General features: G+C 45.3%; 1 protein-coding gene across 1 annotated transcript in view; it reads left to right on the top strand.

Moving 5' to 3' along the window:
- The window catches only part of LOC8029269, a 289994-nt gene that overhangs the window by 246075 nt on the left and 24868 nt on the right, over positions 1 to 19051 (top strand). The window contains exons 7-9 of the mRNA XM_042291990.1: positions 8832 to 8942; positions 9816 to 10003; positions 16629 to 16783. Coding sequence (XP_042147924.1) covers positions 8832 to 8942; positions 9816 to 10003; positions 16629 to 16783 — 454 coding nt within the window. The remainder of the gene's footprint in view (positions 1 to 8831; positions 8943 to 9815; positions 10004 to 16628; positions 16784 to 19051) is intronic.

The raw sequence follows: 19051 nt of genomic DNA, 5'->3' as shown, positions 1-19051 counted from the left end.
AAACGCAGAGTAAATCAACGCCAACGCGCACAGACATTTCCCCTGCATTAAAAAAAAACTGAAGAAAGCGCACACAGTAAATCAAGCAAACGCTCGGCCAAAGCGCATAAACAAATCTCCTGCAAAAAAAAAAAAAAAAAAAAAAAAAAAACGTAAATATAGCAGTGTTAACCACAGTCCCAGAACATTCAACAAGGAGCAACAGGTGGAAGATGCCTGTGGAAGGTCACGACCCGTTGACTCATCGACAGGTTATGCAGAAAGGGACACGGAAAAATTAAATTAAAGGGTTGAACGAATGGGATTGAATTAGCTACAGTCACTCCGCTACAGGGCGATCAAGGTAGATTGCATGCATAGATAACATTATACCAGGATCTTCATTAATACCGGCCCGGATTGAATTGAATTTGTAAATAAGATACGATTCTCTCTGCTCGCGGTCACGGTTGCTCTGATATTGGATTGTAAAAATGTAACGTCCAGTTTGTCAAACGTGTGTTTGGGTAAAGCCATATGTTTTGAAAGGGAGAGTTTGGGAAATGAATTTACATGCGTCCTGTGATTGTTAAACCCCAATCGGAAAGGTGTGCTGGTTTGGCCCACGTACTGCTTACCGCAGGTGCCACATGTGAAGAGGTATATCACATTACTTGTGCCGCAGTTTAAGTTTCCGTAGATTATGATTAAATTGGAATTCGTACTCTCTACCGTGGTTTTAGGTGTCACGTGTTGACAGACCTCGCAATTTGTTCTTCCACAAGGGCGACTGCCAGTGCTTTCAGTGTAGGTTGTCTTAGACCTAACTATGGCGTCCCTAAGATTGCGTGAGCGTCCGTAGACAACTCGAAGAACGGAAGGGATAATGCTTGCGAGGCGTTCACTTTGTTGTAAAATGTTAAAATGTTTTCTTAATATTGGTGCGACATTCGGAGTCTTATTGTTGAAAGTTAGTACGAGGTTCGAGCGACGCTCCTCTGTCTGAGGGCTCCGCTCACTCAACAAGAGGCCACGATCAAGGACCTGTGCCTTATTGATGGCATCGTCTATGATCTTTTCCGGTACTTCTGTTATTTCAGGACTTGGCGTAATTGATCGGTGTTTGTTCTAAAATCGTCGTCGTTTGAACATATACGTTTAAACCTATGAGCCTGACTATAAGGTATGCTATTTTTGCAGTGCCGTGGGTGGCAGCTGTCGTAGTGCAAGTATTTCTGACGATCCGTCGGTTTTCGGTACAGTTGAGTGGCCAATTTAGAGTCATTAACTAGCAGTTTTGTGTCTAGAAAGGTAATTTCAGATTTTGAGTAACTATGTGTAAAAGAAGAGAGAGAGAGAGAGAAAACGTAGCGCAGGATAGCGAAAAGTATATACGCATAAAAACGCACTTGAGACGGTTGTTGGAGTTTTTAAAACATATTATTCGTAAGGTTCGTTGACGTTCCGGCCTGGGACAGACCTTTTTCAAGACCGTCGACGAACTTTACGAAGAATGTTTTAAAAACTCCAAGAACCGTCTCAAGTGCGGTTTTATGCCGTCTCTCTCTCTCTCTCTCTCTCTCTCTATATATATATATATATATATATATATATATATATATTGTGAGACAGAGACAGGTCAGATGACGGTTTTTTTATCAGAGTCTGATATCTATAGAACGTTTCAAAAAAGGTGCCACTAATCAGCTGACGATGCCGATCGGGCCACCCACAGCCAAAAGTGACGACGACGATGTCCGTGGGCAGTGCTACGCAGAAGCGCCCTCACAGTTTTCCCCCGGTTGCGGAAAGGTGGCCACTTGGCCACAGAGGGAAGGAAGTGGGGCCGTTGAGCGGGGTCTGAAAGGTTTCAGTCGGGAGACGTAAATCTGGTCGCGGCCGCGGTAGCGGCGATCGGTGGGTGTTTGTACTGGTTCCACGAGAAAGTTGACAGGAGTTGTTTGAGCGATGACGTAGTAGGGGCCGATGTAATGAGGCAGTAACTTTTCAGAGAGGCCGGGCTGGCGTGTTGGCAAGGAGACGAGAACAAGGTCTCCAAGTTGAAAGCTGACGTTCTTGTGGATGGAGTCGTGTCGGGTTTTTCGTTCCTGTTGGTGTTGAACAGTGCGAAGTCGCGCAAGTTGACGGGAGTCTTCAGCACGGGATACGAGGAGGAGAGTTGTATGGGGCTCAGTTGGAGTATACTCAAGTACTGTGTCGAGCAGTGATGTCGGTTGTCTTGCGTGGACGAGCTCAAATGGCGAGTACCCAGTTGTACTTTGAACGGCCGTATTATATGCGTATGTTACGAATGGTAAAATTGCATCCCAGTTGGTATGATCTGATGATACGTACGTTGCGATCATGTGCGCAAGGGTACGATGAAAGCGTTCAGTGAGCCCGTTGGTCTGTGGGTGGTAAGCGGATGTCGTTTTGTGGATGACTGCGCAAGCAGCTAAGACCTCTTGCACTGTTTGTGACAAGAAGGTACGGCCTCTGTCGCTGAGCAGCACGCGGGGTGCTCCATGTCGGAGGAGTAGCTGGTGGACGAAAAAATCCGCAACCTCAGTGGCGGAGCCAGTTGGAAGAGCCGCTGTTTCTGCGTATCGTGTAAGGTGGTCGACAGCGGTTACAACCCATCGTTTGCCATTGACTGTTTGTGGTAGTGGTCCAAACAAGTTAATTCCTACAATCTCGAAAGGTTGTGAAGGGCAGCGGGGTGGCAGTAAATGGCCGGTGGGTGCAGATGTGCGACACTTATGTTTTTGGCATAGGAGACAAGAAGATACGTACTTTGTCACCGGGGTGTACATTCCGGGCCAGAAATATCGTTCTCTGACACGACAGTAAGTTTTGAAGAGCCCTAAGTGGCCGGCTGCGGGATCGTCGTGCAGAGATTCAAGGACCAAGGCATGTAAGGTACGGGGAATAACCAAAAGCCAACGATGTCCGTGGGGCGAGTAGTTTCGACAGTACAAAATATCATTTTGAAGCTGATAATGCAAGAGCTGGCGTCGGGAGCGAGCGTTTGTCGTAGGTGAGGTTCCTTCCATTTGGGCAATGATATTACGTATCTGGGGGTCTTGGCGTTGTTGGGTGGCGATCCCTATTCCATCAAATAGTTCTGTCGGGGATGGACTCGTCTCAATATTTAATATAGTCGTAATTGTCGAGGGTTGAGGCAGCGGGCATCGTGAGAGGGCGTCGGCATCTTGGTGTTTTCGGCCAGATTTATAAACAATTGTATAACCGTATTCCTGCAGGCGTAACGCCCAGTGTCCGAGACGACCTGAAAGTTTTTTTAGGGAGGCTAGCCAACAGAGCGCATGATGATCAGTGACGACTGAAAAATGACGGCCGTATAAGTAAGGACGAAACTTTGCGATCGCCCAAACCACCGCAAGACATTCCTTTTCTGTTACTGTATAATTTTGCTCTGGCTTGCTCAAAGATCGACTCGCATAAGCAATGACGTGCTCTACGCACGAGTCGTCGGGTTGTAGAAGAATTGCTCCAAGGCCGTAGCCGCTAGCGTCTGTGTGGAGAACGGTGGCGGAGTTGTTGTTGAAGTGTCGAAGGACAGGATCGGAAGTCAGGGCTGCTTTTAATGATGTAAAGGCAGATTTGCACTCAGGAGACCAGGTAAAGGTGGAATTGTTCTTAAGAAGGTTGTTAAGTGGAGCGGCAATGGTTGCAAAGCCGCGAATAAAACGACGGAAGTACGACGACGGACCTAGAAAGCTTCGCAATTCCTTTTGGCGTTGTGGTCGAGGGAAGTCTGAAACCGCTTTTATTTTGTCGGGGTCAGGTCTGATGCCGTGTTTGCTGATGACATGCCCTAAGATCTTAATTGCTTTTGCCGCAAACGTGCATTTCTTAGTATTAAGCTGGAGGTTGGCGGCAGATAAACAGGACAGAACCTAAAAAGACGTTCAAGGTGTTCCTCAAAGTTGGAAGAAAAGATTATAATGTCGTCTAAGTAACATAGGCATGTTTTCCATTTTAAGCCTCGAAGGATGTTGTCGATCATGCGTTCGAAAGTCGCTGGCGCGTTGCAGAGTCCGAAGGGCATAACGTTGAACTCATAAGCCATCCGGTGTGACGAACGCAGTTTTTTTCTTTGTCCTCTTCATTAATTGGGATCTGCCAATAACCGGACCGTAAATCAAGAGATGAAAAATATTCAGCTCCCTGCAAGGAGTCCAGTGCGTCGTCAATGCGGGGCATAGGGTAAAGGTCTTTACGAGTGACTTTGTTCAGTTGGCGGTAATCGATACAAAAGCGAATGCCTCCATCCTTCTTTTTGACCAGAACTACCGGTGACGAAAATGAACTGCGTGAAGGACGAATTACATCCTTTTTCAGCATATCAGTTACATGGTCCTCGATCATAGAACGCTCTGATGGGGAAACCCTGTACGGACGACGATGAACAATAGCAGAATCTTCAATGTGGATCCGATGCTCTGTCGTGTGGGTTTGACCAAGCGCAGGTGATACGATGTCGAATATTTTTCTGTTCTGCTCTAGCAAAGATAGGAGTTGACGTTTTTTTTTAATCGTCAAGATCTTGGCTAATTGTTGTATGCAGAGACAATGTTTTACAGTTCTGGGTAAGCAAAGATTTGGTTTGAGGGGCGGATATAGAACACAGAGAAACGGGTGAGTGTGGTGTCGCAGTCACGACAACTGTACCATGTGGAATGCGATCGGACTCAGTATTAACATTAGAGACAGCTATGGGAGCTTTTCCATCGATGAAACGGATAAGTGCGTGCGGTACAACTATGCCTCTCGCGAGAAATGTGCTCGATGGTTGTACGACGACATCAGTTGTGTAAGCGGTTGTCGGTACGAGCGGTAATACGTGTGTTGCGAATGGAGAAATAACCGAGTCGGTTTCAACTGATATTTTCGCACTGTGATCAGTAGCTCTATTGCAGACGTCAAGAGTGGTCAAAAATAATTCCGGATGACTACAGTCGATTACTGCCGAGTTAAGTGAGACGAAGTCCCAGCCAAGGATAAGTGAGTGTGTACAATTTGGTAAAACAACAAACTCTATGTGATGGCAGGTATCTTGAATTACCACCCTTGCCGTGCACAATGCGGAGGGATATATCAAATTCGTTCCCGCTCCTCGTAAACAAGTACCGTGAAAGGGAGTTCGGACTTCTCTTAAGGTTTTGCAGACATCTTCGCTTATAACTGAAATTGCGGCGCCGGTATCAACTAGAGCAAGAACATTTAAACCTTCTACACATACGTCAATCAAATTGGATGGGATTGGAAGAGTTGTCTGGTTCCGTTGGTTCGCAGTTCTCCCCCCAAGAACTGCGTTTTTTAGTTTTCCGCTGGGTATTTAGGGTAGGTTTGGGTAGATGGAATCATCGGAGACCCAGAGCGTGGAAGTGGAAAGGGGGAACGACGCCTAGGATATGTTTGGCTTTCAAATCTCGACCTCTGAGGGGAAATACTTCCTTGGCGGCCGGAGTTGTTCCGACCTACATTGTAGGTCCCTTGATCTCGGCGAAAGTGAGGATGATAAGAGTTGTCGTACCTGTCGTCATCTCTGCGTTTCCTGCAGTAGCGGGCAATGTTACCCCTAATGCCGCAGTAATAACATACTGGGCGGTTGGGTGGTCTCCAAGATTGGTACGTCGGGGTGAGGGTGGCTGGAGTAAATGCAGCCAAGGAAGGTGGGGTGTGGAGTTGTTGTAACGAAGCCACTTGAGGGGAAGGCATCCTAGCGGCAATCTCGGCGTAGGTTGGTGGTGCGGGCGTGGGGAGAGGAAGAGTTGCAGGAGGTAGAGCTGCTAACTCGTCTCGGACAAGGGACCGCAAGTCCGGAGAACTTGCTGCCGGTTCAGCGCCGCGGTGTGTTTCGTTGAACATCTCCCGGAGCTCTTCTCGAACGATGTCTCTAATGAGGATGCGGAGTTCACAATTTGTCGCTTTTGGTTCTCTGAGATTCTAAGCTGGGCAAGAGACTCTGATGGTCCGCATTTCATCGAGGTGTTGGAAAACAGATGTGATGTCAGCTATCGATTCGGGCTTTCGGACCAGAAAAACATTGAAGGCCGGCTCCGCAATTCCCTTCAGGAGGTTACGTACGCGCTCACTCTCTTGCATTCCGCAGTTGACGCGACGGCAGAGCGCGAGGACGTCTTCAATGTAGGAGGTGTACGTCTCTTCTCCTTGACGTCGAGTCTCGAGTTCCTTTTTCGCGTTCTCTTTGCGGCTAGTTGGAGTGCCGAATATGTCCTTTAGCTTCGTGGCAAAAGCGTCCCAGTCTCGAATTTCTTCTTCGTGGTTCAAAAACCACGTTTTGGCAACATCAGTAAGGTAGAAGACCACGTTAGCGAGTTTAGTGGGATTGTCCCATCTGTTGTAGACGCTCACGCGGTCGTAACTGTCGAGCCAGTCCTCAACATCTTCGTCAAGAAGACCAGCAAAAACCTTAGGGCCTCTTTGGCGGCTGCGAATCGTCCAATTAGGAGTGGTAGGGCTTGGTTGCGATTGCTGTTCAGTCATCGTGGTGGCTGTAGACGTCGTCGCAGATGGTTGAGACATCGAGGGGGTTTGAGCAGCCGTCGCCGTGATGGTAGCCAGCGTGCGGTTTCGAAGCTCCAGGGTTTTAAGCGGAAGCTCGAAGGGAAGGTTCTTTTGGTACGGGGTCTAAAGGCTCACCTCCACCACGTTGTGAGACAGAGACAGGTCGGTCAGATGACGGTTTTTTTATCAGAGTCTGATAGCTATAGAACGTTTCAAAAAAGGTGCCACTAATCAGCTGACGATGCCGATCGGGCCACCCACAGCCAAAAGTGACGACGACGATGTCCGTGGCCAGTGCTACGCAGAAGCGCCCTCACAATATATATATATATATATATATATATATATATATATATATGAACGAATATGTGCAGATGAATGAACCGTACTTAATCCAATGAATCAAAGAATCAAAGTTTCCAGGAACCCACCGAAAGCCAAAAATTGGCGGAGCCAGGATATATATATATATATATATATATATATATATTTATTTATGAAAGTGCATCTTATTTATTTCCGCACGTTTTACATTTTATTACGTAGTGCCACATTACAAACAATTGTTGTTTAAGGACACAGAAAAAAAGACAAGAAGACGATGGTGATGATATAAATACAGTAGGGCTTTGTCGCCAGAAAACATCTTAACGTGATGAGAAAAAACAGAATAAAAAGAAATTTAAGAAAACAAAATAATTGATGAGTTGTGACGACTTTGATCGAAGGACCATCTTTTGACCATTTCAATAAGAGGAATGCCAACGGAGTCGAGAGAAGTAGAAAGTGGGAACTCGCTGAAACGCAATAAAAAAAAATACCAGTGAAAAATGCCACCCTAGACTTTAGTGTTCCTGCTCATTGTGAGCGAATATTTCAACACTAGGTGCTTTGTTCTGCCAAAATCGACGCCAAGAAATTTTATTCCATCCAAAGCGGAAACGTTGATGAAACCCCCGTCGATCGTTGCAATCCCCAAGAATATGGTAAGAAAGAAAAAAAAAACTTTCTAAATTGAAAAAAATGACGTATCTGTACAGATGACCGTCGTTGAAGTAACGCCCCAAAATAGCACCCGCCCGATGAAAGAAAATTGTTTGCATCGAAGGCACGCAGCTGCCAATCGATTGAAGCAGAGGGCACTTGAGAATCACCGAGGGCCCAAGTCTAACATAGAAATAAATCGGGCCATGCAGTATTATAAAGAAACGGCTTCCGTTCATCACGGACTTTTTCTGTTGCGTTTAAACAAAAATATTTTCTTAGTTTCTTTAATATTAATATAATGGTTATACATCTTTACTTCAACATCGCTGGGTTCAATGGATGCGAACCGAAAATTAATAGGGTAGCCTAGGATTTGTGATTCTTTGAAAAAAGGCTTCTACTTAGAATAGAAAAAAAAAAAAGAGTCAAACGGGAGTCGTGAAGGCACGGTGATCACCCGCTCATTATCTTCCCTGGCGCGTACATGAGCTACAGACAAAGACGTCAGGTTCTCGCTTTTTTTTTTTTCTTTTTACGTGGGTCTTTGAACCGCCAATGTAATTTGTGGACCTTTTTTTTTTTTTTGAGTACGAGAAGTTTTATTTTTTAGCTTTTAGTTTTTTGCCGCAGCATCTTTTTTTTACCTTTCCCATTAGTTGTTTTACCTCCTGAAACCAACGCGTGGGAAAACAACGAGTAGCAGAATATTACATCACATTCACCCCTCGCTATGAGTCAGTAGTCATAAAAGCTTTCATCAGCTGACCTGAGTTTTACGTTCAACAAACCATGCACTGGTACTCAACTAAGATTTATATGCTGGTAGTGGCAGCACCACTACCAGCAAATAATGGTAATTCTGCAGATTTTTTTCCGCTCTGTAGCATAAAAGAGAAAAGTTGACTGCTTTTATTTTCTTTCTCATTGGGAAAGCTTCGGGCCTTAAGAATGACACCATTCGTGTAAAACAATGCCATGTCAATTGCCAGTTCACTGTACGCAATACATTCATATCTCGTTGATATGAATACCCCCCTTACATACTGATATTTCATAAGCAAAATGGGTAAATACATGAATTTTCGTCTCGTTATCGTAAATGACTCCCACTATGAACGATTTCTGGGGGATAACGGAGGTGCCCATATAAACGAGGCATGACTGTATTACCCACTCTCGTTTGCGTAAACGGTATGCAAAAGCAAAAATTAAGAACTGGCACCTGGAAACGACCAGTGAGTGACACTTCGAGATTCCTCACGGCGTAACGAGAGATCGTCACTCATCAGAGCGCCATGCCTTCCGTCAAGGGACTCCTGCAGAGACCTGCGGATTGGAGGTGGGCGACATCATCATCAGCATAAACGGCATCAGCGTGCTGGAGGCGTCTCACTCGGAGGTGGTCCGAATAGCTCACGCTGGTAAGACGCTTCAGTAAATCTATAATATATTTCGTTCAATCATCCCCTAAACAAAAGCTGCTTGCTCGAATGGATTGCGTCTAAAGCAAATTTCAATGTTGCTTTGCTCGTGAAAAAAAAAAAAAAAGCACGGAACGGTATTGTTCTTTTTAGCAATGGGGTTCTACCAGTTCAAAAGCCCCAGGATGACAAAACCAGTTCAACATCACTTTGGCCTTTGTAGGTGACGCAGAACCTCCAGCACACGACCTTGGTATCTAGCGGGGTGTCGGTAGGGCTTGTCATCGTTTCCATTCGAGACATCGACTCATTGTTTAACTCGTTAAACTCCTTATCCTATCCATCCACTTCCTTAAGTAATAACCAGATATCAAGGTTCTTACGTTACGTAAATATAAAAAAGAATAGAAACAAACAAGCAATCATCTGGAGCAGGCGTTGTGTCTTCACATATTTCCCTAGTCTCGGCAAGGAGATGCTTTATTGTACACGATGGCAATGCGATCTTGTGATATCCTGGGTTCTTTCCGCTAAAACCAAATAGGCAACACTTCTTTAATATCTGTATGTTTACGGTTTTCTCCCAACACTCGCAGGAGTACTGCTACGTAAGCGGATGGGCTTGATGCTGGTAGTACCAGATGCCTACTGCGGTGAAAAGAACAATCCAAAAGGATATGCTGCTTGGCTACCTCTCGCATAAGGATAGAAATAAATAATACTAAGCGATCCTGCTTATCCGCCACACAGATGAGAAACGCCATGCAGTAGAATTCGAAGTGACAATCGGATATCATAAAGGGAAAGGAAGTCAAACCGCGCATTCACTGTGTAGGCAGACGAGAGAAGCAGAGCGAATCTATGGCGGCGCAGGGACGGAGGTACTGGTGATGGAGCTGGCTCGGACCTGCCACGTGCTCACGCCGACGGTGAAGGAGTACCCGCCCATCATGTGGGGCTACCTGCAGCGGCTCAGCAGCGGCGGCCAGGCCAAGCGCTGGTGCCGGCGCTGGTTCGTGCTCAAGCCCGACAACAGGCTCTACTGCTACAAGAACGAGCGGGTGAGAGAACTGTATTTTACAAAGAGATTGTTTCGAATAGAAAAATCTGTGCAGGTCTTTCGATGAGGGAGGGGGGGAGGTGAGGGAGGGAGAAGGGGGGTTACAAATATAAGAGTCATATGAGAGGCGATTTGAAGTACCTCAGGAGAAAACAAATAGGATCCGACCATGGCAATTATTTCTGCTCTTAATCACAGATTTTTCAGATAACCCCAGTTAAAACACATGTAAGCACTGCAAAATGGAGGATGCTAAAAGACGACTTTCTAAAGTCATTTTAAAAGAGGACTATTTTTTTTAGCAAACAGCAACAATTAGTTATTTTTGTCGTGATGAAGTTTGGTGGAAGCGGTAGCGTCTACTGCAACTCTGGCCGCCGCTTGTAAGAATCTGTTTTTCATTTACGGGCATCCACTCTAAAATAGGTTGTAGGACTTACCTCCTGAAGGGGTTACCAAACGCGTCACTGTGGACACTCCCTTAAGCAGGTGACGTTACCGCCTGCCTTACACCTTTGCTTAGTGGGTAACTATGCCCCCTCTAAGAAATAACTTTAAGCCCTTTAGAGATAAGAGCACATGCATAAAGGGTCTGTTTTTACCTCCTTTTGGGGGTAACACTAGACGTTTTGTGGAACTTTACACCCTCGCGTAGGGGAGGCAATTTTAAACCCTTTTGGAGCTAAGCGTATATGCAGAGTAGATCTGTTTTTACCCCCTTTTTTTTGGGGGGGGGGGGGGGGTAACACTGCATCTTTTGAGTGTCTCTTACTTCCTTTTGGGGGTAACACTGCACGTTTTGAGGGTCTGCTGTTGTCTGCTTTTGGGGGCGATTTTAATCTTTTTTTGGGACTAACACTGCATGTTTTAAGGCTGGTTTTAGCTCATCTTAGGGTATAATTTACACTGGTGTTCTGCACCAGGGAGTGGTGCAGAAATTCCACCCCTTCTGAAGTGAGAGTTCTGTACCAGGAAATGGTGAAGTGCTATTTGGAGACAACCTGTCAACATAGATGAATACCCAGCACATGTAATTTCATTACTGCTTTAGCGAAAAAAATATGCAGAAATTGTATTGTAAGATACAATTAGGAGGTGGTATTTTACAATTGTGTTCCACTCCAGAGGCAGTAATAAAATAACATCGTCACAGGTTAGGACAGTACTTATTCTGAACGTGAATAACGATGTGTTTTTATTAAAGTCACACATACAGCATATCACCGCACAAAACACCCACAAATAAAAAAAGCCTGATAAAATTCAGCATCAAAGGACACGACATGTGACTCCAGAAATTAGTATAAGACGTACAGAAAATCTGCTTAACATCTCTATTCATAAAACCCCATATGCAAAAGGCAAAACAAACCAATGCATTACTAGCAGTGATTTCAACTTCGCATGACTAGCAGTAACTTCACTTTATCTCTTAAAAGACACAAAACATAAGAATAATTATGGACCAGCGGAACATCAGGTACTGGGAACAGACACTTACATTGAAAGTTGATGAACATCATTAAACTTCATACCTATATTAAAAAATAGCTTAAAATTTTCACATTACATGTCGGGAGCAACACCAGCTTTAAACAGCTAGTAAGTAAAAATAAAAAAGTGCAATCTCCCCAAAAAATAATCTTATTTTTACATGTGCTTTCAAGAAATAATACTCTAACTACGCATTATGTTGGGGGTTGTTACAACAACCATATTATGTTCTAACCTTAAAAACAAAATCTCTCATTGTGTACTTCTTTCATTCGAGTTTACTGTAATTCGCTACTAAACTATCTCATATTTAAACCTTGCAAGCACAAATAACTGTGTACATTGACCCACAACCCTCAACTGCTTTCGGGCATCAAGTATGAAATAGACTGAGATCAATTAAATGTACTGATGCTGCACACAGCAGAAAGCAATGATTTTGGAAGTTCCGAAAAGGTGGCCTAAAATAATGTACTGCCCTTCTGTATCTCTCAAAATCAACCATCCTGCCTTATGTCAGACAAAAAAGAAAACAACATTAAACAGACTGCATAAGAAAACCCCTAAACCTGTATAAAAAAGGCATCCAAAAAGAAAATCACTTTTGCATCTCTTTTAGGATTGAAAGCAATATGGTGCACATGACTCCCGATTTTAAGTGTTTTAGACCAATCATGTACTCGAGTACAATAAATGTGCGTCTCAAATTGTGATGGCACTCAATGTTAAAGATGAAGTAACGGCAGAATACAACCAGGACTGCCTCAGCAGGCGACGCGGCTTCGAAGTGTCTCCTTCCACTGCCACGTAGCGGGGCACCTCAGGATTAAGTAGCCTTGAGCTGACAGCCACCAGGTAGATTGCCGTGCCTGCCTGGAACCAAAGAAATGTGAAAATCATGTGAAATAAAATTATCCCCATTTTAAAGAAACTGAAGAAATATTTAGTTTTTGTAAGACTCATTTAGAGCATGTGATGGGCCACTGATGCCAACGTTGAGCAGCATCAGCCATATTCACCAGGCGTAATCACTTTAACGGTTGACTAACTACACGACTGACTAAAATTATCACAAGGCGGATCGCCATGTGATAATTATTATCACATCGTAGCAATTATCACATCGTAGCTTAGTAAGCACTTTGTATTTACCGGCCATGTTTAAATTTGTCACCCCGATTAACTAATATGACTAACAAATCTTAGTCAAGGGGTACAACTACCGTAGCAGGTAAGCAGCTACTCAACACCACAGCCGACTCCTACGACCGCCAACACTAGCTGCCCACTACCGAACTTCGGCTAATATGTAAATATTTTTGCCCAAGTGATTTGCCAGAGTGAAATTGACTGCATGTTTTATTAAAACATGAAAATAAAACACAAGAACGAAGACAAAAAATACACGCAAGAGCCGTGCCTGTCTTACCCTAATTTATTTACTCTACGTATATCTCAATTTCCTCTCGAAAATGGACGAACACCAATAAAAGATAAAAATCAAGAGCCCCATTCCAAGTTCACAAATGCAAACAAAAAAAAAATTAAAATAAAAGATGTGTCTACTATTACCTGCCGTAAACAGTCTTAAGAACTGCCACGAGATGAGTTAAAGGTAGTAGCAACAGCATGTGGCAGTGGTCTTCAGTACACAGCCAGGACCCTCGACGATATCACCCTAAGACGTTGACCCAGGATGGAAGAAATAAATTCAATCAACTTGAAAGAAATGCAAAATGAGCCATCTAACTTCACCTACTAAATGAACATAAATTTAGAAATGTGTGATCACAAGCAAAAAAAATTCCAAGCTAACAAAATAATAGCTAGTCTCGCTGCCGGCAATTACTTAATTACCTTATTCCGTACTATTCAACTAATGCTGTTTGTGAAGCACGCAAATAATTAACTCGGACATTTATACTCGGAATTTCGAGGCATTGTGACGTTTCACTTAAATATTTATTAAACCTTGTTGAATTATTTTAAAAAATGCCTTGATAGTAAAAGTCAGTGATGAACAATGATTTTTACAAATATCACCGACGCTAGGGAATCAATCAGGGCAGTTGGCAAGTGCCGCCAACAATGCCTGATCGGCTCCTGCATTAAGAAAAAAATACAATCTTATGAGGTTATCAACGATTTTATCAGATCCTTAATTCGACGTCGTACGCGACGCACTAACGGCCCCAAGAGGAGGAAACCCCCTACCCCCTTCCCGCTCTAAACGTAGGCTACCCCCGATTCACAAGGCGTCCTCTCGCCCGCCTTCAGCCGCCGCAGCCGCCGCATTTCCCCGCTCCCCCCCCCCCCCCCCACACACACACACACACTTCTCCACCCGCACACACATACACCGGGAAATGCTCTTGGCTACGCTACGGGTTGAAGTATGTCAATCTCCTAAATATGCGCTAGTGCAAGCAAGTTATTCTAGTTTTTGCTCTTTATAAGCTTCGATTGTCTAAACCGTGTCTGTGTTCGTGTCACACGCTGATTTCATCGAACACTCGACGCCTCCAAACGTGCCAACATGTCCGCCACCCTGTTGTCTAGGGAAGACGGGGGTCACCTTCCCGAGGCCGTCAGAACCCAAGCCAACTGTCGCCCGGAGAGAACATTCCCATACCTGCATACGGTGCCACGACTTGGATCTTCAAGCGAAGTAAATGCAGAGCATTCGGCGACTTCGTAAGATGAGATTGAGCTGAGCAAAACAATGAAGACCGGCCCTCCGCTGAAACGCCTTAAAGGGCCACTGAAAAAAAAAAAAAAAACTATTTTTTTTTAACTATCTGGTTGGGACGCAAGTGTCATAAAATAAATTTTACGCGAAAAAAAAAATTAGAGCAATATTGACGGCGAGAGATTTATTTGAAATTCTGCGTTCGAAGTCTATGACGTCACGGAGCAGTCGTCCGCTCAACGAGATGGTCCTTTCCACCTCAACGTGAAGGCGAAGCCGATCCATCTCTCCTGCACGCGCCCGAAATGCCGAGAGAGAAAACAAGTGGAGAGGAGGTGACTACCGACTAAATCGCGTCTCGCGCCGTCAATATTGGTAAAAAAAAAATACTTTCGCGTAAAATTTATTTTAACACGCGTGTCCCAACCAGACTGTATACAAGAAATGTTTTCTTTTCAGGGGCCCTTTAAGAGGACATAGTACCTCCAAATGCCATAGAGAATACATGTAGATTTGTTTACGTTTTCAAAACATTCCTACATGAGAACCGCTCTTTGTATTTGCTTGAAACTTTTACGATAAAGTGACTAATACTTAATTGGCGCATCGTTGCAGGTCATACCTCTGAGTATTTAGTACATGTGAAACTGAGTAAAAACGGTTGTTGTGACACTTTTGGGTTCAACGACGTTTTACATATTCTACTAATAAAAAAAAAATTGTGCTCGCAGCATTTCCTATAAAATTTAATACGGAATCAGTTGTTATAACAATATTTAGTGTAGGTTAATTCGTTTCGAAGCTACTGTTCAAAAGCGAGTTTTCAACTATCTTTTTTTTATGTTTTGAATTTTGTTCTCCTCCCGCTAGATGGCGGTCTCCGTTCGCAAGGACTAATAAGGACGAGCTATCAAGTAGTTCCGCCGTGAAACTTGGTGCACATAACTCTTTTTTTATTATTATTCATACGCGTTTTTCTTTCGCGCGGGCAAGAGCGGGCGCGGGTCAGTTCAAGGCAGCTGCCCTTCGCATTTGGTGCGTTCGAATTTGTGTCGAGTGTTGCCTTCTTCGAATTTGTGTCGAGTGTTGCCCTGGCGTCATGTGTCGAACGCGAGCTCCCTATGGCAAGGGTAAGCTTCTGAAGTCCCACCGTTATGACTGGCGAGGAGTGTCGGCGGGGACGGCGGGGGGAGCGCGCTCGCCGCCGGCGGGCACGATGTCCACGCATGCGCGACGAATGACGAGCGCCTCACGTGTCATATCGGGAGACCAATTAGCGCACTCGTTTGCGCCGATCCAAGCCCATCATGGAAGTGAAAACTTACTTCCTAAATGAGGCAACATTTCGCTTGTTCTCTAAGGTACGTGTATACTCCGACGTTGACGAACCTAACGTCTGACGACATGAAACGACGTATGTCGTCCACTTCGCCACGCCGCGCTGCGAAAGGAATTGCCAACTGTGTTTACAGTCCGGTGTCGTTCAACGCGCTCCAACGAATTCCTTCACATTGCGCCTGCGCGTCACCATGTCGACCACGTGGTTTGGTCTCGCTGGTGACGAATTTCCGCTTCCGATCGCAACTTGCAGCGCTGCCCGGCTGCCCTGCGACAGTGAGGATGAAAACAGCGGATGCTAAGATCGTCTAATTATTGTCATAACTCAGTCTACGGGCTCTAAGCATTCTAAAAAACGCAAAATCTCATTCAAAGCTGCCGATTTCCCTATTAAAAGTCCAATCAAAGATTATGCCGCGCGCCTCTTTATGCGTCGTGGCGCAGAACACCAGGGGGCGCCACCGGACGGGAAGGCAGCAGGGGAGGGCACGCGACAGCCAATCACGAGTGACGGCTTCACGGCGGACTGATTTTTCGGAGGCGCGCGTATTCGAAAATTTAGTACGCCGGACTGTGCACCAACACAAGCACATTTAACTAGCCAGCGGCTACACTATATGACACACGCCCTAACGACAGGCAGACGGAGACACAACACAGCCCGACCGATTCCCGACTGGGGCAACGACAGGAGCACGGCAAACACAGGAGCTGGCGTAAGGCCTTCTGGGTACTGACCTTCGCCAGCTGGCGCCGAGATTCGAAGAGGGACTACCTCGGTGCAAACGTTGCCGACGGTCGCCGAGGTGCGCTACGCGGTTGGGCGCGCGCGCCCGTCGACGTTACGTTACACCTTTACTTTGGTCATTTAAGCGGTAATGCATGTTCGAAAAGGAGGCAAACATCGCGCCCTTCGCGCCGTACCCGCGCTCTGGGGAGACAAAAGTTCGGTGTTCCCTCCTTTTGGTACCCTTTTTATTAAAGTACGTAATTAAGTCAGAATACACCAAGCGTAATCACCAAGTTTGTAAACAAAATGAACAGCGTATAAGTTGCGTGATTCTTGTTTTTCTGACGTGCGTCGAATATGCTCTCTGGGGTGCAGTCGAGCGAGCTGGTGGGAGCCGTCATGCTGGAGGCCGTCTCAGTGAGCCGCGTGGTGGAGGCGGGCGCCGAGCACGCCTTCAAGGTCGTCAAATCTCCCGGGACCACATCCAACGCCATCTACTTTGCAGCAGACGACGAGGAAGCTGCCAGCAGGCAAGAGCCATCTCGAGTCGTTTTATTCTTCTATATATCTAATCGTTGAGGTGAGACATGGTGAATTCACCCGAGAAGGTTTTCTGAAGGACGACACAAACATATACAAGTCTCAGTCTCTGCGTTGGTGTCAATGACATAAACGCACATAAACGCAAAAACGTACGCACAACATTTTGTTTTCTCCTCTGAATGTTATGTTTTTTTGTTTTTTTTTCAGAACACGCTGACCACTATTTTAGCCGTTACAAAGGGGCACATCTGTCACATCAATGTAAGCGTGAATGTATCAGCCACCCCTAACGTCTGACAGGTGTCACAGAAGTCAAGCCGATATCGGCATGACTTTTGTAACGCCGAAATCGGCGTGGCATGTCACGCCAATAGTAGGAGTTTAAAAAGAGGTACATTTTCGCGCAAAACTAGCCGTTATCGGACTAAGAGTATCTACATGTTCGTTACTTCCTTTGGGAAAACCTCCAGGCTCGGGTAAATTCACCTTGTTTAACCTTCACCGTCTTGCTTGCACCCTCGTTGTTGTTATTTTTCTATATGCCGCTCCACAATATCATTCATTCTCTCTTTCTCTCTCCCTCTACACGTAGGGTGGTGAAACATTATACCCGGGCATGTTGGGTGCAGGAATTATTGTTCAGGAGAGAAAGACTGGGCGACTACAGTATGTCTTCCAGCAGGGGTAACTCCAATCGTCTTGTCCCTACTCAGTCTCACCTGAGTAAGATTAACTATAGCCAGTTCTCAGCGGATGCTACGAGCCGATCCTGTGCTGAGGGCGTGTCACGTAATTTTCCGGTCGACCGAAGCGACGCGCGCAGCACGAGGTTACATAGCACTCTCAATGCGCTGGATTAATCGGAATGGCTCGTATGATTATCTTCGATTTATCTTAGTGTGACAGTACGAGAGGCGCGAAAGCTACATAGGCTCAAGAAAAAGGAAGAGAGGATTATCAGGAGGCGCTTGAAGGGATATGAAAGCATGAATTTTTAGACGTTATAAATGTTTAGATGGCCTGAAATATGTGCATTTTTGAGTGTATTGCAACATTGCCACACGCAGCAGGTCGGAAAGCTGGTCAGTGCAGTACGACCATCGCCTTCCACCGTCTAAAGCGTGAAACATATGTTAACAAAAACCGTGGCTCGAAGCGCTACCAAAGTAACCGTCGCTGACGCTGTGATGTGGAGGCGCAGCACTCGGCCACGTCATACCGTCAGCGACGGTTGCTATGGTTACACCGCTGGACGGTGCGACGCGACGCGATTTTTGTCGCATGTGTTTCTCGCTTAGGGAGCTGTAGAAGCGAGCGACTGGCGTGCCATTTTGGAATAAACCAGCCCCTTGTTTGTGCAATTTTATAGACCTTGTGAGCAATAAAGATCAGCACATCCTGATTGTTTTGTGTTGTATTTCGCAACGAAAAAAAATTTTTTTTTTTTTTATTCTTGCAATGTTTTTGTTTTTTGTCGGAAACCACATTTGCGGCATCGGCTTAGCGAACGAACTTGCATTCGCTCTCCAACTATGAGAGAATGGATACAAATGCAGGCACGCAGTGTTGAGGGCTGTCCACAGGCTACCCGCCTCGCTCCGATCTCTGTCGAACAAAATTTTGCGCCCTATAGGAGCGCGCGCAAAGCTTCTCTTCGGATTTGCTTTGTCGTTAATCCGCTTTGTGTGCGCGTCTATGGTGCGCGATGTCGGATCCGGCAGACGTTGGAGGTAGTCGATGTTTGCAGTGCGAAGTTCCAGAGATTGCGTGAGCCCCTCAGATAAAACAAAAAAAAAAATAGATTAACCCATTATTTTGGCCCCAAACGACGAATGGCGTGTCTGCGGCCCGCCGAATCGTAAGGCAAGGGCAACGTACTCTAGCAGCCCTTGCATACATTAAAGATAGATTAAAGATCAAAACCAGGTTTATAGGATTACCTAAAGAGTGTGAGCTTAAATGGTCTGCAGAGGGAGGTTTCGGCTTTGTTGAAACTGCTTTCATTAATATGAATCAAATACTGTTCAAATTGGTCTATGACGCTCTGCAAGCTACTGTGGAGGAAAGTCCATGCTTGTTAACCTCTCAACTAATTTTTCCAGTACCGGAGCTACTGCCTCTTGCTTTGGATCCCCTATACACGGTTATGATATAGCTATAACGAATATGTTACGATATCCACAGGTCAACTACGGCTGGGATGCACCAAATTTGTACGGCTGGGATGCACCAAATTTGTATTTCTGTTGAAGCGT

Source organism: Ixodes scapularis, unplaced genomic scaffold (assembly GCF_016920785.2).
Source record: "Ixodes scapularis isolate PalLabHiFi unplaced genomic scaffold, ASM1692078v2 PGA_scaffold2__306_contigs__length_199485367, whole genome shotgun sequence".
Classification (NCBI taxonomy): Eukaryota; Metazoa; Arthropoda; class Arachnida; order Ixodida; family Ixodidae; genus Ixodes; species Ixodes scapularis.
The sequence above is the reverse complement of the archived record's forward strand: the minus strand, read 5'-3'. Positions and strand labels throughout refer to the sequence as shown.